General features: G+C 41.4%; 1 protein-coding gene across 16 annotated transcripts in view; it reads right to left on the bottom strand.

Moving 5' to 3' along the window:
• otofa (otoferlin a) overlaps positions 1–23,589 on the bottom strand; it is a 66,977-nt gene extending 43,388 nt beyond the window's left edge. For all 16 annotated transcript variants that reach the window (XM_047574172.1, XM_047574179.1, XM_047574178.1 and 13 more), the window contains exons 1-3: positions 23,265–23,589; positions 17,303–17,361; positions 4,450–4,538 (exon numbers count right to left, since the gene is read on the bottom strand). In XM_047574172.1, the coding sequence (XP_047430128.1) occupies positions 4,450–4,538; positions 17,303–17,361; positions 23,265–23,346 (230 nt within the window). In that variant the 5' untranslated portion in view covers positions 23,347–23,589. The remainder of the gene's footprint in view (positions 1–4,449; positions 4,539–17,302; positions 17,362–23,264) is intronic.
• Positions 23,590–26,381: the final 2,792 nt, after the last annotated feature.

The raw sequence follows: 26,381 nt of genomic DNA, 5'->3' as shown, positions 1-26,381 counted from the left end.
TAAAGGATCAAATATACGTACAATGGAACCCTGATTGTTTTTATTTGAATTGCTTCTAGTGGAAAGAGGCCGAGAGAGAAAAAAAAAAGTGGTAATAAGAGGATTGTAGCTTTTGATTGACAAGGAACAGGAGGACAGTTTGATTTAGTGCAGCTGCTCATCAGTGAACTCCACTATTGACGCGGTCCAGAAGGTTTTAAAGGTGCATCCGAATTGGATGCGACCAAGTAGAACATTATGGCCACCTTCCTAATATTGTGTAGGTGTCCCTTGAGCCTCATCAGAGAATGGACATGGGTCTTCTGTCCTGTGGTGTCTGGCAAGTGGGGGTCTTTGGGTGTGAGGGGAGGGGCCTCTGTGGATCAGGCTTGTTCCAGAGCATAGCACAGATCAGTTTGGGATCTAGTGAATTTGGAAGCCAGGTCAACACCTTGTGCAGTTTTTTTATGTTTTGTTGAGTTGTTCCTAAAGTGTTTTTGTGTCTGCATCCTGCTGGGGATGGTCGCTACCATCAAGGAGTGTCATTGCTGTGGAGGGAGGGTGTCTAGTCTGGTCTAGGTGGGTGGTACATGTCTAAGTAACGTCCATACGAGCTCTAACCCAAGAGTTTCCCAGCAGAAACGTGGATTGCAACAAGATGCTCAATATTATTTGTTTCTCTTGTCAGTAGCTTTAATGTTGTGGTTAATCTGTATACTGCAATATAGTCAAGTTATAATATTATAATATTTCCCTTTCACTAATGTACTGACCTACTTACAGCTCAATGCCAACACTGTCATCCCTAGAGCCAAGTTGCTCACATTGGTTAAAGATTTCTATGAGGTTGTTTCTTCAAGTAAAACAAAAAGTCAGTGTAATAAAGTTACGCTAAACTGTGTTTACGCTTCTGGCAACGTACAAGTTGAGTTTTTAAGTTTTTAAGCTTGGATTTTAGGCTGTAAACTATCTGAGGTCGTCCTCGAGGGATTCTACATTTTCTGGAGTCAGGGAAGCTGAGCTACATATCCTGTGGTTGAGTCAAACCCAGAAAGCTATTGTAAAGACAAACAGATATATGAAAAGGGAGTAAAGTAAACTGAGAGGGGATGATTTGATTTAGTGCTGAAGTCGGGATAAGGGAAAGAAAAATAATTTATTTGAGCAATGGGCATCAGAGTGAAATGTTAACGGTCTTAAATCACCAGAAAGGAAACTGGCAAAACTCAAAGGCAATTTTAAAAATAAAGGCGCTGCAGCCTAAGACTAACACTTATTGATATTCATTATTTACTTATTGCAAATTCAACGCTGTCAGTTTCTGAACTCTTTGTACTTGGATAATTAAGTTTCTCCTTCTGCCGTTATGCCATTTTAATATGCCAGGACTACTGCAGGGTTATTTACCTGTCTTAACCAAAAAGCTATTTTAAACTCATTGACCATTCAAGATTTTAAGTTGAGACACATTACCCATATTTTTTGTCTATACTCAGTAGTTTCCATATTTTAGCCAACCGTACTTTTCACTTTTAAATTACTTTATGACCTGAAACCAAGCTACACTGCAGAGATTTTACGTCTATAAATGAATCACTTACAGTCTGAAATCTGTACTTTTTTTAAAGGCAGATGGAAAAACACTGCGCAATAGTTCATAATACTGAACTGCTCATCTTTGAGACGTTGCAATGGTCAGTGAATGTATGTCAAGGCAAATAGAAGTGAATGAAACTGACTGGCTACTGCAGTGCCTTACTCAGGGACATTGCATTACACTGTATCAAACATTAGGTTAAACTTTGCCATTTCCACTGGATCGAGTGCCCGGTTTCATTCCTCTAAACTGGGTCTTTAATGGAGGGCCGACGCCTATGGATGAACGAGAGGGGCGGAAGAGAGGTCCAGCTAAAACTCAGCCAGTTGACTTAGCGTCGCCTTAAAATGTAATGGCCCTGTAAACCTCTAATGACATAATCAAGGTAGAAATGGACTGAGGCGCAGTAACAATTAGAATCATTCATCATCATCACCATTCCCAAAAACACAGTCAATAACATCAATTCTAATTTTATCGACCAGCTGATATCCCTGTACGGACCCCGTGGGAGTCGCTGACCTCAGGTTACGGCTACTGAATAGGCATCATATAACCTGCTCCCTGCTTCACTGCTCAGTAACTCACACACATTGCGTTCAGCCACGTGCAGAATATGAAAGCATATCTCTCAGCCGCGGGGCAAAACAGATAACAAAACACGGCCTATATGGCACGATAGCGCGGAGACCATCGCGCATCGCTGCCTTCTCTTTGTGCTGTGGTAATGTGATCGCGCTTGTGGTCGTAGGGTGTGACACACTGGCCTTACTGTATGTTGGTACCTACAGTGATGAAGTGGATCAGTTAGCCTGGCAATGATGCAGCCTGTGGACATATGGAGCAGGTGTGAGAACAACACAAGCTACGACTCATCTTAAATAATTTACCCACTTAAATGTTTGTCGGGTCGGGCACGTTTAAGTGTCTCTGCATGTGAGAGTGTTTGCACACACACGTTAGCCTAAGTGTAACCTTTGCTTGTAGTTGTGAGTGGATGAAAAAGTTTTTAATTTGCAGAAATAATGCTTTTTGCTGCGTGTCTTTTTGTGCAATAGAACAAATTATCTGCTGAATCTATATATACCCACACAGTCATTAGTCTGAGTGATTTTTTTTATTTATCCCACAATGTAATACATCATGATAACAATCAAGTATCATGTCATCGCCTGGTTCCAAGTGCCTAAATTGCCACCCACACCAGTAATTTTCTCAAGAAGAAATGTTGAGCTGTCTTTTTTCATATGTGGAAAATCTCACAGACCGATAAGAGCTTTGCAGGCGACATTTAGAGATGGGATATTTAGACATTTTCCTGTCTTGTATGTCTTTATGGAAGACTGAAGTTAGAATTAGGCTGCTGTGTCTGTGCACCCTTACATGCCTTACATGCACCTTCACAGAACTGTAACTTCACATTGTGATGACGCAACCTGCCAAAACAGTAATTGGTCTAAAATGCATTTCCTTGTCCACATCTCTCAGCGGCCACTCTCCCTACTTCTGCCTCCTACACACCATCTGCTCCAACATCCTCTCTGTTTTCTGCCCTGCAGGGATTTCACTTGAAGTGACTGCTGATCATTTATCAACTCCAACTCCAAAGTGAGCTACTCAGTTCCTACTCAGTGTGTTTGAAGCATACGGAGGAACTCCACTCAACTTGATGAGCTATCCACTAGCATTTTAGCACCTTATTTACAAAACAAGTATAAATGCCAGTGTAAGCCACCTGCATAGATCTGCTGTGCCGGTAACAATTAAGCTTAGAAGCCTCACGCTGTGTCAGACCCATCTTACAATGGTCCTTTGAGCTAAATGCTAATGGGAGCATGCTAACAGGCTAGCTGGTATCTCTGTCAAGTCAGTGTTAAGTGAGTCGTTATTTATTTAAATGTTATGGTGGTTGATTAAAGGTTCGGTTAAGACATAAATAAAGTTATTACAGTCCAATCTGAGGGGCGTGGATACATGAAGCTGTATGTATTTCACAGGATAACTGAGCACTTTCTCACAACTAAACACATATGGTGGGGTTACAAGAAAAGTCTCAGGGTATTATCAGGTGGACACCATTAAGGTTTTTATAAAATAATGAGGTAGTCAGTTGTTGAGATGCTGTATATCAGTCTGTACCAGTGACTGAATCTGACGTATTGTGAGAAAATTAAACAATAACATGGCTCCAGACTAAATACCAGAGAAAACTAGAGTACAGTTTGATTATCAACAGGTTTCAAACTGACCGCCAGCTTTTCTAAACTTTCAGACCATGTGTAAATGGCCACACGTGGCTGTGAATTGTTCTTCTTGTCTTTTCCAGTTTAATCCTTCCACACATCTACACCAGAAAAGTCATTTGTGTCATTTATGACAGTTAAGAGCTGCCTTGACGTAGAGCTGTTGCAACATCTGCCTGCACACCTGTCACTGGGTTTTAGCTCTGAGTCATCGTTGTGAGCGGATTAGAAACGTGTCACCACCTACAGTAAAAACATAGTTACCTTCATGCATGATGAGGTCCCACAATGGTAACCGCCCACGCACATGCAGACCAACACTTTGATTGGATTTGTTATGGACGCAGGAAATGGATAGACTTCCTGTCGCATCCATCAGATAAGTTGTCAGACTTGAAATCGGTACCCCCTCATGATGTGAAGCTCCCTAATGACCAGGTCTGCGGTTCGCAGTTTGCTACACAAACAGTTGAGTTAATTTGGAGGAAGCTCTGGGGGAATTCTGAGCAACATGCACCATGTGGTACCTGTGTGGTTCACAGGGGGCGACAGGAAGGTCGGGAGGTTGCGGAAAATAAAACCGTTTACCCTGAAATGCTGTTTGCCGTGGAGAACATGGTTATGCCTCACCTGTTGGAGAAGACTTTGCTGTAATTGTACACTTGGACCTCCAGCATCTCATTTCCATCCAGCCTGCTGGCAATGGGCCATCGAAATGTCTGCAACAGAGACAGAGCATAGTGGGTTAGAAGTCTGTAGGCCTCAAACTCATGATCTTTTTTTTTTTTTTAAATCCTCCTTTGTGTCTAGTTTTACTTTCAGATTGCATGCTTCATAAATATGTTACAGACATGACAGCACAATGTGTCTTTTCATCACATTCTTGTAAAGCAAGATGAAGCTACATTGATATTGTCTTCCTTTAAGTGGATCAGAGTCCAGGATTGAAGGTTTCATGTCAGCATATTATGAATAAATCATCTATATGTTTTATTCATCACCATAAAGATCTCCAGGTTCTCTGAGAACAGCAAGGAATATCGGCAACATTTTTGCTATCCGATAAAACACAGATGGATCAGAAGAAGGGGTGGGTGATGATGGGAATTTTGGCATCGGTCCGATACCAAGTAAATACAAGACTAGTATCGCTGATACCAATAATTTGAAAATAATTGAAAAGTCATGATCATCATAAAAATAATTTCGCAATTTTGCCTTTAGTTATTTGATCATGGTTATGATAAAACACAGAACAAACATTTTAAATAAACCTGATTTTTAATTACAATATAAAAATTCTGCAGAGACGGAAATATTGTCTCATTCATTTCCCTTCTCTTCCGAGCTCCCGACGCATTTCAGTAACAGCATCAGTGCCAGCTAGTCCAATAGAAGCATGCCAACGTGTTTCAGCCAAAAAAGGTCTTTGTCAGGGCAGGGGCAAATGTTTGTCAGTCTGCTCAGTTCATTGTTAAATAGGTAATCAAAGACAGCTGCTCAGTGTGAGCAGGTAGGCGGTCACATGATCAGTATTAACAATGAACCGAGCTAACTGACAAACATTTGCCCTTGCCCTGACAAAGACCTTTTTTTTGGCTGAAAGGCACTGGCAGGTGTTTTTTTTTTTTTTTTTAAGACTAGTCATGTACTAATGAAGGCTTTTTCTCATCACCCCCTTGAGTGCCTCAGATCCCCTCTTATAAGATTGTCTCTTTTTGTTAGCCCTGCGATTGCTGTGATCACTCCAGAGAACGTTTCCACTGCCCTAGAGTCTAGTGGCGTCGCGCTTTCCACCACTGCATCCGACGCTTTGCGTTGCATTTGGTGATGCGTGGCTTGGATGCAGCTGCTCGGCCATGGAAACCCATCCCACGAAGCTCTCTGCGCGGTGCTCTTGAGCTAATCTGAAGGCCACGTGTAGTTTGGAGGTCTGTAGCGTTTGAGTCTGCAGCGAGTTGGCGAGACCACGCTCAGTCACTTTACGTGGCTGAGTTGCTGTTGTTCCCAATCGCTTCCAATTTGTTATAAAACCACTGACTGTGTAGCGAGACAATTTCACAACTGGACTTGGTGCACAGATGGCATCCTATCACAGCACCACTCTGGAATTAATTAAGCTCCTGAGAGCGACCTATTCTTTCACAAGTTTTTTTATAGAAGCAGTCTGCATGACGAGGTGCTTCATTTTATACACCTCTGTACACGTTCATCTAGCGTGGACCAGGAGAGGCCCGAAATATCCGATGGGCTCTTAGCTCTTCCTAGCTTCCCAGCTAATAGCAACACTTCTGGTTTCTCTGGTTTTTGCCACCTGCTGATACGGAGTTATTTCTTTCGTATCTGTCTGCTGGCATGTTGGCTGTAGTCCCTGTGGTGTGTTCAAGTGCAACTTTTTGGTCCAGACAAGGGTCTGTAGTTCGCATTCTTTGCTTGTAGTTCTTTGATTTCAGTTTGGTGAGTAATTAAAATTCATATTGGCAAGAAAATCAATCCATAAGCGTCCCTCAGATTTCTTGCTAGCGGCTTTTCAATGGAAGAGGGAAATATTAATTAAGTAGGATGCCTAAGGGACTGACTTTAGATCACTGAACTATTCAATCATTAATGTATTAGGGAATTCATGATCGATTTGCTAAAAGCAAATGAGTGACTTGTCGTCTCAAGCCCTGTAACATGCATTAAACTGCACACAAGTAAAATCTGACACCAAATTGTGATGCATTATTGCGCTCCCGCTGAGTTGATTAACTATGACACGGCAACAATATTCAGTAACAAAGCCCTGATGCTAAAGGTTTACGAGTCTCTTCTCTGCACTAAAGCACCCCGGGGAAAATTCTGCATGAGAGCAGATGGATAAAGGTTGCACAGGTGATTTCAAACTCATTCACCTCCTGCCGACGTTAGCCTCTCACTCAGGAAAACACTTCAGGCTGTCAGGGAAAAGATCCGTCAGGACTGTTCTATTACCGAATCCTGGGGTTCCCACCTGCTCCTTTCAGGCCTGCCTTCCAGGTATCCGCCGCCACGTGCTGCATTAAACATTCGATTTGTGGTCCTCTCTGCCTGGAGGATCTACAGTCTGTTGTCTCTGCTGCCAGACTTCCTCCAGCTTTGCCTCTTTCTCAGCAACACTCCCAGCCTGCAAACGTCCTCAAATTGAGATGGAGACTGAGATTTTGGCTGATGCAGCTGCGCCGCATGTCATTTATAACTAATTCCCCTCTGTTTCAAGCCCAGAGAGAGGAAGGGAGGTCCCAGCGTGGTGCTAATGTGGCACAGCCTACAGCACGCACACAGCTAATGGGGGATATGACACCTAATATACACATACCAGTGCATAGCTCAAACTTAACTCAAATAATACATATCTCAATATAATTATGTTTATTTAACCCAACACTAGGGACGTGCACAGCCACTTTCCCTTGTTTCTTCTCTTCTTTCTTTCACATCCAAATTAAATCTTGTTTTCAACCATGTTAGCTTTTTATGTCCATCTCAGCACTGTGCTTCTGTTAATTCTATGCTTTAATAGTTAATGCAACATCATTCTGGAGTAACACACCAACAGGAATCGACAACAAGAAAGAGTAAGCTATTCATGTTGCCTAATGTGTTCACAGGCTCAATTTAAAAAAAAAGAAAAAAAAAAAAGAACTGCTGTTTTAAGTACCCACACAAATAAAATGAGAGCATCCACTGAGGTGAGACAGAGAAAGGATTTGGTGTGCTTCATCCATGCTCAGGTTTTTATAGAGCAGCAATACTGCGGAACACTTTTTTTAAATATATATTTATATATATATATTTTTTTTTATCATTTTTGGCTCCAGGCAATATAAACCCTCTCATGTTCATAAATGAACACTTTTCACAGAGGAAAGACATTCATCATAGCGCCATGCCACATTAAGCTGCAAAACATCCACATTTGTCAAGCTACACAGTTTTCCCAACATATATATTTCTTATTTTCTTGAAAAAAAAGAAAAAGAACAACAGTGAAGAATCTTAAGTAAAAGTTTAAATATAACAAAGTTTATACTCAGAATGCCGTCTTTTGGAGTTTGCTTCCTTGTCTCATCTCAGTTCATCTGTTTAACAGGTGCAATAGGCATGAATTAATAATGTGATGGTGTTGATTTAGCAAAGTGTTTCATTTTAATGTGATCTAATTTTTTGGAGGGGAGATGGGGGTGGGGGGTGGGGTGGAACATAAAGTTCAGATTTAATCACAGCGACAATGTTTTGCAATATATCAAGGATTAGATGGTGCTAAATCAGTACAACAAGCACATTGGTATTTTTTATTGATATTTTAACTGTAAGTCAAAAAATGCTAAAAAATATGGAACATTCTTCACAAGTGCTTGTCAAAAAAGAAAATAATAATTCCATCCCTATACCTTTTGGAGGGATAGGTGAGACATCTTTAAGGAACAAGGCCGGTTGCTTTATTTTAAATTGTTAGATAATAATGCCTTGACTCATTTTAGATTCTTTAGTTTCTGTTTGTTCATGTTACAAGATAGATAGATATATTACTTTATTCATCCCCGAAGGGAAATTAGGTAAATTGAAGGTTTAAGGTTTGTGACATGCTGTCATGTGTTTTGGGACCCTTAGAATAGAAAAGAAACATTTTATTGGTAGCGTTTGTGATTTTCATGCTGCAGCTATTCAACCCGTTTCATTTGACAGTTGGGAAAAAAAAACAAAAAAACAAAAACAAAAAAAACATTGCCACTGCACAACACCCCACATACCTGGGACCGGATCCACTAAATGGAATAAAGCTGGTGTAAAGAGCATTAATTGTGTAGGAGATTTTCTTGCAGTGATCCAGAGCATTAACCCACACTCCAGAGAAAATTTTAAAGAAGAGCTGGAACTCTGACCTTAGTTCTTAGAAAGCACATCTTTATACAACTGAAAACAGTACACAGAGTTCACTTCACTAAAGCTAAATTGGCAGGGATTTATCAGAATGTTGACCCGTTATGCCTCCGATGCAGAGGCTTTTTATTTTATTTGTGTCCAACTCTTTCTAGCTTTTGGCCAAGTTTCTTTAGAGCCGTTAGTGAGATGTTTGGAACCCGCTGGTCCAGATCCATCCTGTGCCTGTCTGCTCTGTTTAGTTTAACCTCTAAAGATCTTCATGCTGTCTTACCAGCTGAAGTCCATGTGATCATGGCTTTCACTACACTCCTCGTGAGACGTTTGATTCCCTTCACAGACAACAGGCTCCTCAAGAATATCAAATACACACTCAAGGCATCCTCCCATCGATTTTTCAAGAATTTGAGGTGCTTGCAGGAACCCCTTGATAATGAGTAAGATGGAACCTAGGTAAAACTCATACACCCATTGCAGCAGTTACCACCACCCTCCCTTTTTATCTCTCCCCCGTTTTGTTTGTTTGTCTGTCTATTCATTCTCTTACTCCTTAATGTGCTCATGTAACCCTACGTGTGGGAGGGTGGATGGGGTGTGAGTGGAATGGCGAATCCATTATATCAGTGTATCTGATGAATAATGCACTTGTAGGTATTTTGAGGATTAATGCATAATTTGACGCGACGTACGCGTGTTCGGTACCTTCCACCCCTGTGGGAAGAAAAAGTTTGAAATGCGAACACAACATATTTACAAAAAAGGAAATGTTTACAGTGGAAATGGTCTATTCTGGTTGTGGTTGTGTAATCGCTTGGATGTATAAGATAGACATACGGGACTACCTGAGAGTAGTGAAGCTATTCTGTTTGGTACACTTTGGCTCTTGTGCGCTGCTCGGACTTGAGGCTGTCAAGCATTCTCCACGCCTCAGAAGCTGACTGATGTAAAACTGCTGCAATGCGCCTACACTAGCACTCCACTTTATTAAGCTGGAACACTGATTATACGGATAAAGCAATGTGTGATAGTAATCTGAGAGGCAGCCGCCGCTGCGCCGATAAAACACATAAATAAATAAATAAATAAATAAAGCGCCGGTCTTAGTTTAGATCCTCCTTTCTATTTTCTGAGTGTCTGAATATCCCACGTTACTATTCACAAGTTGCCCCATTTAACCCTCCGTGCTGTGCGATGCCTAACCGGCGAAGTGAAGCTGCTCATTAAAAGTGACAGGTATGATCTCGCTAACCAGAAGCCTTGGGGCCGCGTCGGCCTATCAGAGAGGCTAAACGCTCAGATGAGGAGAGGCTATTACTGCTGTGATCCCACGTCGCAGCACTGTGGAGAACAGGAGGATGACCCGGTTGTCCTCCGTCCCCCCTTCTCCACCCCCTCCACCCCTGCGCTCGCTCACCATTCTTTGATACCTCACGACTGTTTCCATGGACACGAAAGAGAGCGAAAACACATCTCTGATTAATTATAAACAATATGTTCTTTTACGCTCACCCACTCTGAGGGTTTGGAGGAATATAGTGCTTTTATAGCAGGAGCATTCTTTATGCTACGTCTAGTGTTTGGTTCAAGTGCACAGGCTCGTTGTGTTCCTATGAGGACGCAGCCGTCTGCGGTCCGGCTGGTCCGCTGGCTTAGATGTATCCTTAAAGCATAAAAGAGCTGAAGGTGGAAGTGGGAATGTAAGCCTCTCATTACAACAAGCTTTGCCAGTTAGCTCAATAATATGTATGCGGGACTTTGAGGAAGGCGTCTCTCAGTCTGCAAAGAGTGGAGGTAATTTACACTTATCACATATCCTGTTACCAATGCCTACGCGGAGGACGTTGTGCTCGTGTAAAATATGAAAAAATATATTGCCTTCTTGTTTGTTTCTTAACTTTTGCATGCTCTCTGATAATACACGCATGCAGAACATTTTTGGAGGCGTTTAAGTTCGTCTGCTCACATAACTGGAGAGTTATAGTGTGTAAAATGCTAAAATGAGTGAGATCTGGTCACATGTCCTGACTCTTGCTTCTCTTTCTGGTCTGTTTGGGCTATTCCTTTCGCTCCGTTCTTTTCAAACCTTCCGCTTTCCATCACATTGACAGCCCCAAATCCCCTTTCTTTAAATTCATTGCCGTTCTATCACTCTGCATTTACACTGTCCGTCTTGCAGCTCTTCTCCTCCTCCTCCATATCTCCAAAGTGTCTGGGCCAAAGTCTCCATCAGCCTTTGCACCACCATCAGTGTCTAGACCAGCCCACTGGGACTCTCACAAATTGTTTAGCCCGGAAGAAGTGCTGTGCAGGAGAGTTTTGCAGAGGGCTGGAGATGTAAAACTTGATAAAAGTTTGTGTGCGTGTGTGTGTGTATGTGTGGTTTGAATAAGCCGGTTTTCTGCTTCGAAAACTCGACCGAGTGAAACTCACTTACAGCCCGTCCCACACGTCCCCCCCCCCCCCCGCCACCTCCACCACCAAGCCAGGCTCAATTTATTTTATCCAATTCAACTGCCTGTCCCCGTTTCTGTTTCCATCCCAGCTCTGTTTCTCATGTGTCACTTGCTCCAACGATTCTCCGTTCATCTAAATCTATTTTAAAGTACGTGTCAAATAAAAGCCATTGATCCGGTCACAATCTTTCATTCACCCAGAATGTATGCGTATTTATTAGCGAGTGCGGCGGCCAGAAAATATGCTGGGATAGTTTTTTTTGCTGATGCTGTTTTCCTATCTTGATTATTACCGCATTGCTACTGCAATTACAAAAATAAATAAATAAATAAATTCTGGATCTGGGGTTTGAGCAGATTTGCAGGCAGGTACGAGTTTTTATCTGGTTAATTCAGTGAAGTCTTGTTTTGTTTTAATCTGGCCTCTAATAGAGCTGCTCTCCAGTCTCTATTGAGGAAGAAGGTGCAGAGATAATTGTTTATCTGCTTGGCAAGTAAATTGCTTCACAATGGTCAGAGAAAGCACTGGCCACTTGGTAAAAAAAAACTTTATTTTGCTTGCTGATCAGGAACTTTTGTCCATTTGGTGCACTTCTATCCAAACGCGGGTAAAACCTAGCTAGGATGTTATTCAGCTTATTCAATAATTAAGAGCCTGTGGAGGCCTGTGAAGGTGCACAAAATTCTCAGGTTTGTATCAGCCTTGGGTTTTCGACAGTAACTGTCTAGATCATGGGGCATGCATTAATGTGCTGTATCGAGGTCTCGTAGTCTGATACTGGACTGAATTATATGCAAAGAGCAGTTTGGGTCAAATCCATTCAATTAGAAACATGACATTATTTTCTCTGTGTAGTACAGTGGCCAAAAAGGTTGAACTGGTAGCAATTCGGATGAAGAAAATGCGCATTGATTCATTGTTTTCTGCCTTAACGCTTGATTTGTTTTGACCGGATAATCTTTTATAGTTCAGGGACTTTGTTTTTCCACTTGACATTTGTGCCCGTCTCTACTGAGGCATCTCGAGACACATACCAATATTTTTTCTTTTTTATCTTGTGAGTGCAGACTTCTTATGTGCACCTTCGGTGTTGTCATTCAATACGAAACAGCCTGAATGAATGCAAGATAAAAAGCATGAATCACGCAAACAAGCGTAAAATGAGGTTCAGTACGTTTGGAAGGCTGCAGATTGTATTTTGCTCATTTTTACTGCTCAGACTTCTAGTTTCAGCTTCCCCCACGGCTCTGAAGAAGCAAAGAAGATATTCTGCCGAGGTCATCATTTATTCAGTATTCCGAAGGGTGGGAAAGCACCTCCTTGGAGCAGCCCTGAATTTTCATAAACTATTTTTGGCACCAGCAATATTCCAACTCGCACTTCTCTTCTCCATATTGGTTGTCCAAATGGTCAGTTTAGCTGAAATATGACCCCCAGAGGTGGCTCCTCTTAATGCATGAGGTTAGGCTTTGAGAGGCTTTTATTCTCCTGCGTTTTACTAAATATGAACTTAGCATAATGTATATTAGTTTAAAAAGCCAATCCCGACAATGATACAGTATGTTCTCGTATAACAGATATGTCTGACTTGAACCCACTAACCCCCTAAACACGATTATCCATAGGATGTCGGAAGTGGTTTGGAAGTGAGCTCGCTGTGGTCGGCCCCTACTCGCTTTGTCCGGCCACGACGCTCCCCCGCATTCAGGGAACGCTTTTAACTGGAGAGGAACTCCCGCAATGTCCACAGCTGAGACTGTCTTCAAGAAGAATGACAGCAGTCTGGGTCAGTCTATAAAAACTCTAGTCGAAGCTCTGTCCTTTTTGCCAGTCGGGTTCATTTTTGTTTCTACTTCCTGCTTCATTTTCAACAACGGCGACTATAACCTTTTTCAAACTTTCAAAAAGTCATACAAATGTTTATATCTCCAAACCTCCGCAGTTGACTTTACAGATTCTTTGTTGATCCAAAGCAAAACTAAGGCGTCAAATTGACTTAGAAGTCTAAATCCACGGCCGAACTGTGGAAAATTCTCCACGACACTCGGAAGAACCCAAACACCAAGTACCATAAAAATAGCTGGAGATCATTACTTCCACTTTCCCCTCTTAGACCCTGACAGGCCTTAAGTGAGAGACGGTGATTGGGAGACACTTGGCATCATCTGTTAAGTGAGAACGAGGTAGGTTTTTTCTTAATCAAAACAATCACGAGGGGATAAGACATGATCGCTCAGCTGCCACTTCAGCTTTCTCCATGCACTACAATTTTTCAAAATTGCTCCCTGATGATGGTTGAAATGAAATTTTCAAACTTTCCTCACAGATTTCATTTAGCGTAAGGCCTGTGCTTTTACTTCACTTTTCCTTCATTTGTGTGAGATGAAATCTGGGTTAAAGTCAGGCCGGCCTACACTGTGCCAAAACTGCAAAACACGCCACTGCATAAACGTGCTCAAATACACCTGTGAGAATTGTTTTAAAAGAAAAAGCAGCTGAATGTTATGTTGTGCGTGGAGATGAATCATTTTCCTTGGTTAATCCTCAGTGTATGATGATGCGCACAGACAGGAGGACACTAAGTACACAACACCTTGGAAAAGCCATTAAAAGAATTCAGAATTTGGTGTTATGCAATCAAGACTCTCATTAAAAAGTCAGCCCTTGCACTTACATGCTGTAGGGCTGGATTCGCTGGAAGCTAGTGGGGAATGAATCTTTTTATACTCATTATGTTTGCACAATAATTCTTGTAGCCTCGTCTGCAGAGTTCAAGCCCTGTGATGTCTTGTTTGTGAAACCAAAGATGCATTCTTGGTCAAATTCTCACATGTGTAATATGTGATATTATCCTCATTATGTGTAATAATGACATAATCCACATAAACATGCTTGCCGGCCTCTCTGATCCTTCCTGCAGTCATGTCTAACGAGTGAGGGGAAGCCCTGGCGTTCCGCTGCTAAAAGCCCCACCACGGAATGAATAATGAATTCAGATTCCCCCCATCCAGTCTATCCGCACACTAGTTCAAAGGCGTCCTGCTAGCCCATGCATAAAGCAACAGGACACACAACTCTATGCTAATAGCCCTCAACTCCAGGGGCTGCACCGAGCTTACTGAGCCATGCAAATGTCCCGGTGCTGGATGGAGACGACGATGAGGAGGATGTGAGGAGGAATCGCTAACCCGCTTAAAGGGTGAGGAGAGCGGAGCATGTGTAGGCTTGGACACCAGCAGCACAAACGCACACGTAAATACACACGGACCACTGAAGCACAGTTAGTCCCGGGGTTTCACTGATGCTGAGTGATGCTAATGACCTCCTGGCACTACAGGACTGAGACGCAGTATCGGGTGAAGCTGTCAGAAGACATCACGTATCAATGCCAGCCGCTCAGTACAGTAGTTACTGTAGTCTGGCCTGAGTAATATATAATATATTGCACAGTTATTAATATTGTATTTCTATCACAGGTCTTGTTTTTTCACTTATCTTTCTTAGAAATCACTCACTATGCTGCAAAAACGAACCTTTTTGCTGCAGGGACTATATATAGTATACCGCATATATAGTACTTTATGTATACTGTATGTGTGTGCGTTTGTGTTTGTGTGTGTTTCTCTCCTCCTCTGAGTGGCCAAATGTGTACAGTCATTTTCCTGATTAGACTAAAAACAAAAGCCCCGGTTATAAACAAAGGAAGCAGTACTCTGCTTGTGCACGGATTAAAGAAAAAACAGTTTTTCTCCACAAACACCAGCAGCTCTGGGAGAAAAAAATACATTTAAAAAAAGTAGTCAGTGTTTCAATGTTTGAAGTTCTTTCTCTTTCATTTTTCTGAATTTCATTCCATGACTTCATCCCCTTACGTCTGTTCCTTCTCTCATGTTTCTGCTTTGTGTGGATTTCTCTCCTGCACTCCTCTCTTGCTCTGTCGACATTCATGTCTTTGCCGTTTTCCCTCCTCTGCTCCTTCATGCTAGTCTTTGCGTTTGAATCTATCGTCACACTGGTTCAGTGTAGGTGGAACTTGCAGGAATCCAGTTGGGAAGATTTCCCAGAATCTCGCTGTAGCACATTTTAAAAGACACTGACCGTGCGGCACCAAAGAGGCTTATGTAAAAGTCCATTGAGTTTTCAAAGAGATGCTCAGGTCTGTGCTGTCACTCAAACTCATGTAATTTACTGGAGTTAAATCGAAGCAGCGAGGGAGTTCATATTCGCTAGACTTTCTTTTGTAAAAGGAGCTGAAAGAACTTTTAGGTCTGACAGGGCTATTTACGAGACCGGCTCTTTTCACTGTTGAGTGTCTAGTTTAATTACAACGCTCTTTAATGCCATGCATGGATGGCAGTGCCTGTGCTTCTCACACCCTGAAGTAGCCATAAGCGAACAGGAGAGAGGTGATTAGGAGACACTTGGCCGGACACTGGCCATTTGCAAGTGAGAAGCAGAGAGGTTTTTGAATTAGAACAATAATGAGGCGATAAGACGTGCCCCTGTGACGACTCAGTGGGTAGCAAGTTTCTCCATGTACTCCAATTTGGTTCTGTGTTCTGTGTTGATGCGAATGCACATGTGAATAGGTTTCTCTTTTGACGTCGTGCCCTCTGCGGCACTAGTGGAGAAAAGGTCCAACTTTGCAAGATGCAGTAAACAAACAAAGTATTAGTTAATACTTATAAGTATGGTGGAACAAAGGGTATGAGTTTAAAGACCTTGAAGTCTGCAGTGACTTTCATTTTTAAGGTGTTTCACTGCCGTTGCACAGTGACAATTATTCTAGTCAAAACAGCTGGTGGAAAATGTTAAAAACAGTGTTGCAAAAATCCCAATGGCATGTTTTGTTCCCCACTCATTAGATGCCTAAGCCACCAAGACTAATTTTCCGCAGAATAATACAGTATGGGTTTACCCACATGAGTCCTAAACGGCCTTAGTTCCTTGGTGTGCCCAGAATTAGATTCCTTCCACTTTATGCATGGTCCAAAAACCAAACATATTTTGGCCCTAAAAATAATTCATCCGAGAACAACCGTCTTTAAGTTTCTTTGAAAACATTTTAACTAATGGCTAGTTCAAAATCCCGAACTCCCTGCTGAATACTGACTTCATCAAAAATTCATAAAGGTTTTTCCAACTGACTTTCCTTATGCTTAAAGGGATGCACCCCTCTGTGAAATTTAGTCACTCACCGTATTCCCCAGAGTTGGATAAGTGAGAAAAAGCGTTCCCAAATCGGTCCTTTTATTGTCCTAATCCAGCGACACAGCTGTTAGCTTTAGCTTAGCGTAGGCGTAATGTTGGTGTGTAATGTTGCCAATTAGCCAAGTGATAAATAAACTCAAGGATTTTCCTGATTACTTTTTGAGACCTGTACATTCACAAAGAGGTGGATTCCCTTAATGTAAGGCTTCACTTAGCTTCACTGTGAAGAACGGTGAAGAACCACCACACACTATAATTAACATGTGTAAATCACAGACTGTATAAATATGGACACATCTCGTGGCCAACCGTTTTAGTGTTGGCATGGCAACTGGTAGTCACCATTACGTCACATCCTGTTTCTATGGCATCAAACAAAAATTAAAATACAACTTATCCATAGAATGGACACTAGAAAATGTATCAACATTATATTAATTATTTTAGTGTAATGACCTCTACTGTAGCAAGACACCAGGGGGAGCTCAACTTGCTTTAGCTGCATTTTCGACCATTCTGAGCTGTTCCACCACCCATCTTTATACTGTCTACGGTGGGAATTTTGTCCAGACATGCTTCATTAAAAAGAACTGTTGAGTTAAGGCTCATGACACCGAAGCTCTTGTATCAGCTGCAGTATCCAGGTCCCAGCTACCGTATGTTGCTGTAAATCTTGTGTCTAAAATTAAACACCTTTATTGTGCACCTCAGTTCCATTAATCTGATCGATTGAATCGTTTCCGAATAAAAAATGACTCCACTACCTACAGCGAGGCTGCTAATTACAGCCGTTCCCTCCCTCGGCTCATTAACCGAACCTGCACCCTGTGAAATCAGCGTATTGTTATCTGATTATTGCTGATTGGTCATTGTCAAAGGGGGGTTAGCGTATGACAGGGGAAATAAAGATACTGACCTCATTAAAGGGGGCCACCTCCTCGCAGTTCTCTGCCACACGGCTGTAGAAGGACAGGCCTGGAAAAATGAGAAGGAGTGTAAAGCATATTTCAGTATTGGCAATGTGATTGGAGGACAACAGAGCGTGGGGCATCAACACAGAGCAAGGAAGAGCAATCAGTCTGCACCTCTACTTTACAGATGAAAACAATTAATTTTATTTTATTCCCTTTAATTGTGCCGAACGTAGTCCCATTTAAACCGATTGTAAAATGACTCTCACACACTGGTCCTTCATTCATTATATGGGACTCTTACAACATAAAAAGTAGGGCTCGGTATTGGCAATGACTTCACGATATGGTACGTATCACGATACTTGAGTCACGATACGATACATTACTATAACATTATGATATTGAGATATATTGGAATATTCTACGTAGTTCACTAAGAAATTTTAAGTGGAGCTTAAAATACAAGTTGTATATATGTACATCAGATGACGGTGATAATGCAATGGACAAATTGCAAAAAACTATTTAAATCCAAATGATCCGTTTCCAATTTCTTGCACTTGTACAGAAAAGGTGGCGGTGGAGGTGCGGAGGACGTTCAAGATCGGTCCTTTTCTGTTTCTTTTAAAATCGATATGAAGACATTCAAAATCAATATTGTATCGTTATCGTGATATATTGCCATATCGAAAATTTTTCCCACTTCTAACAGAAATCCTTAGCCATTGTGCAGGATTCGAGCCATCATTTGTGATGCTTTTAATACTGATAATACATTACAGCTAAAGGATCTGAACATATCCTTCCTCGGTCAACTGCAGGTTTGACGCATCAATGAATAAATAAAACTGTCCCTTGTCATCCACAATATGTTTACCCGTCTCATTAAGACCAGTGAAAACACTAATGAATGACTTAAGCACCTGACAAACATTCGAACGAAACGGATGCATGGAGCCACGGAAGACTGTGAGAACGCAGACAGTTAAATGGCTACAGAACGGAGACAGTGGCACACGTAAAGAGAGAAGAATATCAATTAAAATCATATTTTTTTTTGTTGCTATGTTTATAGACAAGAGACTGCACGGTCATCTCAAGGTGCACAAAAACGACAATGTGCTGCGCCAGTATTTATTTAAGATTATGTACAGGCCAGCTCACCTTGTTGCTTTGTGATGCTCATGAATGAGTCCCCGACCACTGTGTACATTCTGCTTTGTTGTGGCCATTTACTTTGCCTATCTGAGACTTTATGGGTGTTGATGTCTGTTTTGGTGCATGTAGACATATCAGTCAGCTATATAAATATATATGTACATATGCATATATACATATACAGAGACAAACACACACGACGTGAAAAGTTGATAACAGCCTCAGTCATATTGGCTTGGATTAAAAAGTTTGAATAGAAATAAATAGATTCTTCCTGGCTTTAACATTATTATTGTGATTATGACTTATATTATCAGTATTATACAGATTAACACGGCAAACAACCATTTGGAAAAAGCCAAACAAGCATGCGCGAGTATAGCCGAGCAGATACCATGCTTCATAAAACCTCATCAACTGTGACTCCAGTTCATAATCTTTGCTTTAAGTGCTCCCATCACTCCTACACTCTCTTCTGCCTTAAAAAAACAACCCACATCCCGACTTCAGTGTCATATTGGGAGAGACAGAGAGACGCTATCCCTGCTACATTATTGAAAACAGCGGCCCTGCTGTCATGCCACCGTTTTCATCGAAAAGGCAGATAATGTGAGGCTTATGTAAGGTGCTCCACGCTGAACTAAAACAACATCCTGCTAATCAGATTGGCCGCTGACCTCGACGAAACTGAAAATAAAGTGCAGGGTGAAGGATGGCGTTGAATGAAACAGAGACGGAGAACTTTTTTTTCTTGTCTCGAGCATGTACATGGCGATAAAAGGAGTGAAAAGGAAGGCTGGAGCGCGCAGTGAAGGTCTTGCATTGAAGCTGTTCTTATATAATGCGGCTGTATTGATGAAGCAAAACAACTGAATAACAGATCTATCCAGGTGTTGTCAGTCTCTCTTCCTGCCTGAGCATCTAATCCCTGTTCCTCTGCGCACTTTCCATGCTGGTCCAATCATCTTTTAGATGCCAACACTTAAAGCTAAGCTCGGTAAAAGTGTGTTCCAGCGGAGGATTCACACAAAAAGAGTGCTACGGGGAAGGAAACGGCCTCCGTAGGATACAATATATTGAACAAACTTCAGTTTCATTCCTGTAATCCGAGAAGATTTAGAGTTGTAAAAGCTACTCATATACTGGCCAAGCAGCCGTGCGCATGTCAAGTGCTTGAGTTTGATTAGTGTAGAGGAAGAGTGGGCTGAAAGAAGCCGAATATCTTTAGGCAGAATGACTGGCTTCATTTTTCATGAATTCTTCCATACTCTCTCAGTTCTCCGATAAAGCTGAAGGCCACAGATAACACCAAGAGCTGATCAAAGGCTTGAATTAAATTTGCCCTGCCTCTGAAGCGGCTTGTTGTATCCGCTATCAAATAATAGAGAACCAATTTTGGACTGACTACACAGTACAAGCGCCTTCATGGTTTCCCCGAAGGCATTTTGTGATTGCGCGTTTAATATTTAATATACCTTTTATTTTTGGAAATTCATAAAAAAGCATTTGATTTAAAACAAGCCGAGACATACTGAGGACTCATTGAGATGCCTTCGCTCAGGCCGCATTTGGAAGTGGTCAGGGCCTCAAATGGCAGCGGCAGCAAAGTCTTAAATTATTCACAGTAAAAGTTTTAGAAGACCCAGGGCCTTCAAAGTGTGATAGTGCTTCAAATTATCACTAATACAAAAAAAGGCGATTAAACAGCTGAAGAGAAACCAGACAATAGAACAAGCAGAAAGCCCCAAATATGTTGTCTGTTGTCTTTTCCTTGTAACTGTTAGCTAATAAATACATCTGAAGAAATTACACTGAATATACAACCTGTTTTATCGTATAGCACACATGCTTGGTTGGAAAAAGTATGCCAAGCCTTGGTCCCCTAAGAATTCAGTTAATAAAGCTGACATAAGACTGTAGATGTTGGTTAGAGCTACTCTGACTTTGCTATTCAGAAGGACCATCTGTGGTGAGAAGAGATCTCAGAAGACCTATGATCGGTAATGAGTTTCATAAAGCAGCCGAACAAATCAAAGTGGGTCTGCAATAAAAATCACTTCAACCAAATGAACAAAAGAAAGATCACGTCACATATGGCCAAGTTAAAGCTCTTCTTGACTGTAGTTGTACAACATCTCACACCAGTCTCTCCAGTGATCATACAGGCTTTGGCATTCACACCGGGGGGGCAGGGTCTTTCCTGGCAGACCCCTTCCTCTCCAGACAGGAAGTTTTTTAGAACTGAAAGCACTCAGGAAACTCTACTGGCAGCCTGCAGGGAAAAGCACAACACCCAGCAGCACTGGAATAGCCCTTGCCATATATACTGTATGTATATATATATATATATCCTTTATTCCCTATCTTCTGCTTTACTCTTTTTATTGTTTTTATTGTTGTTTTCAATACTGTTCTCATTTTTATTCATTACTGTTTTATTTATTCTTAAGTGTATGTATGATTATTTTATTCCTCTGTTCAGCACTTTGCTCAACCGAAGTTGTTTTTAAAAGTAGTTTAGAAATAAACTTTGACTTCACTTGATCATATACTGCATAATGCAACTGTCGAATGGGGAAGCCATACAAATACACACTGTCGTGTCTTCATTTAGTAGATTGTTATTGTTACATAGAAGATATATTGAAATGAAGGGACAAGAAAAACAATAGGACGTGGTTCTAAAATATCTGTAGCAAAGTGATTCCTAATTATAACTTTTAAACTGAATCATTACAAGTGTATAATTGTCAGAAATGTCAAATTATCACTAAAACTAAAGCCCGGGCAATGTACTCAAGACGGGTTTAACAGATTTATCCTCATTTATCCTTCCTTTGTATGTGGTGTATATTTACTTCTATTTCCATTTCTTTTTTATTTCTACATCTGCAAATGTTGTATATTTTATTTTATTACCCCGCCTCTCGCCCGGTGACAGCTGGGATAGGCTCCAGCAACCCCCGCGACCCTAGAGAGGATAAGCGGTGGTAGAAGATGAGATGAAATGAGATTTTATTTTATTTCACTTACCTACATCCATCTTTCTTTTACTTGTGTTTTTCAAGAGTATTCATTTTTTTCATGTGCATCTACTGCAACCAAGCAATCTCCCTTGTGAATAAAGAATATTTAAGATCAAGAAAGAGAAAACAAACATCCAGATCCATCTCTGGCAATAAGTGCTCTCCATCGCACAACTTTTCTGTAGCTCTAACTAACTAATGGCCCATGAATATCAAACCACACACAAGTCTGGTCACACAGATGAAATACAACCTTAAGCACCACAGGTTGGTGCTTAAAAATAAAGAGAAACTATCTCGATGCAAGATTTGAGCCTGGCCTTCATTCAAAGACAACGTCTGAAGGAAACAATAAAGCAAAGCCAGACAGTAACGTGTGAGGACACTGGATTGACCTACATTCATTCCATGAAGATTTATCTTATCCTTAAACCAAGTCTTCTTTATAAATATGAATTATTTATATCACAGAGCCTTGCTTTTATGTCCCCAGAAGGGAGGCTAAGGTTCTGCTTACGTGCACATATAGAACATAGCTCGGGTTATTTGAAAGGATAAGCAGATGAACTGCAGCCAATGAGCTGACAGTTGGACCACAGAGGAATGAACAGACAATCTCCTGTAATTCCTGACTTGGATAGCACAGTTCATATAATATCAAGACCCTGCTGAACTCCTGTGTAGCGCTACACTGAAAGCCATCCTTTTAGCCCCGAGGGTCTGCACATACAGCAGAAGAGAGAGAAAGAAGGGGGGGTATGTGGCTGTAGTGTAACATCCTCCATTATTGTGATGCCGACAGCCAGAGTCTAAACCAGAGATCAGAGAGGACTCATCACCTGTCAGGGCGGACTGATCGCTGTCCAGGGTGCTGAAACACGCACACACCTTTCCCTTCCTGCCCCAGTTTTTTTTTTCTCTCTCACACACAAAAACCCCAAAGCAAGATATGAAGTCAGTGAATGAATCCACTGAAATCTTCACAAATCTAAAAATCCCCCCTCTTCCCTTTTTGGTTCATGACAGGTCACAGGCTGTGGTAATGACCCCGAATAACACCTAAGAACGAGTGAATTGATCATAATCCCAAAGGTAGGATAAAGAAGACTCCTCTCTCGCACCCTGCTACATTAGCCTCTTTAGGAATCAATACCATCAGCTTAGTCGATATTTGCCCTCACTGGTTAAGGAGGTTAAAACTAAGAACATAAAAACAAGTGTAAAAAGAGAAATCAATGTAACGTAAACATATTTTCAGGGATATTGTTTTTTTATATTAATAATTGCATTTAAACAATGTAATATGTGTTAGAAGATGAATATGTGTCTTGAAAGCTGGAAAAAATCCATGAACATACATTATTAATCAGCAAGTAAACGTAAACTTAACATGGTGATAAATGCAAAATAGAAAGTTCATATTAAATGTGTGCATAAATCTGGTAGTAGCTTAGACATATTCTGCTTTTGCTGTAACTCAATATAATCTCTCTTTTTATTTCTCTCTTTTGCATGACGAATATTAAACCGTTTGTTTCTTTAATAAAAAAATAAAATAAAAAAATTTAAAAAATCAGAGCGCAGCGAGTCTTTGGTGTAAAAAGGTTTCCCCCAACTTTTTTCTACGCAGTCAGGGACGCTGATAATGTCCCATCGCGTCGTGTAACATATCATTAATCATGGCACAGTGTACAGCGTAACTGAGAGATTAAAACACACACACACATGTCTTATAGTATTAAGTCGTGTTGCTCATGTTGCGGATGAGAGATTTTCTTACCTCTGAACGTAACTTTGGCGATCCGGTCACCTTTCCCCCTGAGGTGACCCACCGACTTCAGGTGAACCATTAGAGACATCATTAGCCCACTTTAGTTAGGGGAGTAATTTTACTCCACGCAGATGAAACTTGAACCTCTTTGGTGCAATCTGTGTCTAGTGGTCTTTAGGTGAGCCTCTCCTTGCGTCCGGATTCGCTGGACTCCGAAGCCGCTTTCCATGCGGGCAGCATGGATACTTCAAACGTGTTAATTAAGTGAGAGAGAGGGGGGAAAAAAGAATTATTCGCAGGCTCCAGTTAACATTTCCTGCTGCTCAGCGCTCCGTGGCTGATGATCTGTCGCTCATCTCCGAGCTGGCTCCTGGTTTTACTCGTTGCGCAGGAAGGGCGGGGGTGGGCTTCAGCGATACAGCAATGGGGGTGGTGGATGCTCTAATTGTGGAAGATCAAACCAACTTTAGGATTTGCTGGAAATCCGCTGCCTGCATTTTTCTTTCAGTGCGTAAAAACCTTCCACAGAGTAACCTGGAATGCAATTTATGCCTTAAGATTTATATTTTTCATTGTCATGCTTTTCCTATACATAACTGCTTATTCTGTTCATAAAGGCAAAAAAATGACCTTTAGATTGTAGGATATCCATAGATTGTAGGATTAAATCTTAAGACTGGTCCCAATGCAGTTGCCTGGCAACCCCTTTTGCCCCCTAGTATGGCTGTGGGTAAGAGTGAACATCAGGGGTCAGATGAACTTCACCCTTTTTCCAGCTGCTGGGCACAAGTTGTTCTATCTGATCAGCCCAAGTTGCACAAGGATCCCTCCAAATGACAGAAACCTCCTCACATCCGATGGCTGAACTAATGAAATACAGGATTTGCTATGAGAAAATGTAAGAAAAGTAGCTGTGTGTGCCAAGGTTGTTGTTTGTATTTAAAGCCTCACAACTGCACTTTGGGATATAATGAACTGAATCACTAACTGGCAGACCAATAAGAAAAATACTCAGTTTTATGAACATAGTTGGCCTAGCCTTAAAAAAAAAAAACAAAAAAAACAAAAACGCATATGTTGCAAAACATAAACGGGTAAGAAAATCTGTTCGTGCTAACTTGTCAAATTTCACCATGCAGCTGCAAAACAAAACTGTGCTGTGAGTTTTTTTTTACGAATGTCACTTTTTCCGCAGGTACACAGAACGCAGCAGGAGACCCTGTGACAGCACTGTGATGCTTCTGGTCCTCATCATTCCAGAAGTTGTAGCTTAGTGCATGTCTGCAAAGATGTGGACGGATAGAAGACAAATCACCTCCTCAGAATAGCTTTCAGTCGGATAGCAATGTGTCTATGGTGGTGTGCACTGACAGTGACAAAACTGTGTCAGCGAAGCTCAGCCTAAACTATTTAAAATGAGAAATAAATATAGAGCGGCGTCTATGAGCCATTTCTCCTCGAAGATCCGTGTTTCTGTTTACTGAGCCACCTCGTTTTAGGCTCTGTCTTAGATGCCTAATTAAATGTCTTCCCCCCTCGGCTCTCCCACAAAAAACGAGGGAAAAACACAAAGACAATGGCACAAGCTCAAAAAGCTGGTTCACTAATTCATCATCCTCGTAAAAGAGAGCTGTAGACAGACAAAGGAGAGGCACCACCACCTGAGTTATGCTTTTTTTTTTGTCTGTGTGTTTAAGAATAAGCGGAAATAACTTGTGTTCAAGACATGGTTACATGTTGATCCTTTACATGTCAGCATAATGCAGCAAACAAGTGAAAAAAAAAAGAGACAGAACTGGGGCATTCTCTGTGCTTTACCGCCCATTCATATAAACTCAGCAGGACAGGCAGTCTCTGTTGATACAGTAAAGCAGCAGACGTGGCCTGTTTCATTACATGCATTGTGTCTCATAACTCGGTGGGATCCGCAGGACCTGGTATAAACAACCTGAGGCAGGTGTATAACAAGGCAGAACACCCTGTGCTATCTATAGTGAGCTAGTGGAGCGTTACCTGAGGAAAATCCAAACCCTCTCTCTGTCTCTCTCTGTCTTTTTGTGTGTGGGTTTGTGCGTGTGAATGCGTGCGAATGAGAGGCAGGTTCCGTGGGCATTTTGCTGGTTTGCAGAAAGCAAGCGCAAGAGATGACCGTCTGCTCCAATAAGAGTTTTTAGCTTAAAAATGTATTACGTATTTGTGCTGACTCATGCACTATTTCAGCGCGCTGCAGTGCTCGTTGGTGGGAGAGAGGAAAGTACGAGAGGGGTGTCTACCGGAGACTCAATTAAGCACCGGTAATGGACAGAAGATATTAAAGTTTTTAGTGTTTGGTGTGTTTTTTTTTTTCAGTGACAAATAATGAAACAGAAAAAGTAGTGTATCTGAAGCAGGCAGACATAGCTGGACTTTATAATAGTTAATATCAAAATCAATAACAATGTCAGGATCACATTCCCGCATGATGCACTATGATGTTTCTATTGTTGTGTCACTTCTTCCTAACAACAATGTGTGCTGAGAGGTGCAAGGGGTAAACTTTTGTAATATAACATATCACATACTATTACACACCATCTAGATTGTATAAGATGAAGCTTTCGAGAGACGATCTGTGTTGGAAATGCAAAAAAAGAAACTGGAACTCCCCTTCACTGTATGTTGGAATGTGTTTTAGTCGGATCCTTTTGGACTCAGATCCTCAATATGCAGAAATCTCCTCAAATCCAGAGCTCTGCTTACTGAGGGATAAATCTGAGTTACCCAGTGTAACCAAACGTAACTTTTGGGTAATCTCGGTGGGTGCGACCACAGCTTGTCGAGTCGTTTTGAGACACTGGAAGGCGTCAGAAATTCCACGGGTGAAAGAACGGCTCTGTGCGATGACTGAAACAGCATCTTATGAATGCATGATTAGTAGATTAAAGGGATGACAGGGGGGAGAGGGTGACCCCTTGGGACAGGTTTTGGGATTACATAAAGGAAGATGATGACTCACGCTAGGATATTTTTTTCTTTTTCTTCCTGTTTCTGTGTTTTTTTGTATTTGTTGCCTTATCTTATCTTGTACATGTTCATAAGAGAATGTTGAGTCACTGCGGTTACTTAATTGTCTATTATCTCTTCCTG

The sequence above is a fragment of the Mugil cephalus genome, chromosome 21, assembly GCF_022458985.1.
Source record: "Mugil cephalus isolate CIBA_MC_2020 chromosome 21, CIBA_Mcephalus_1.1, whole genome shotgun sequence".
Taxonomy (NCBI): Eukaryota; Metazoa; Chordata; class Actinopteri; order Mugiliformes; family Mugilidae; genus Mugil; species Mugil cephalus.
The sequence above is the reverse complement of the archived record's forward strand: the minus strand, read 5'-3'. Positions and strand labels throughout refer to the sequence as shown.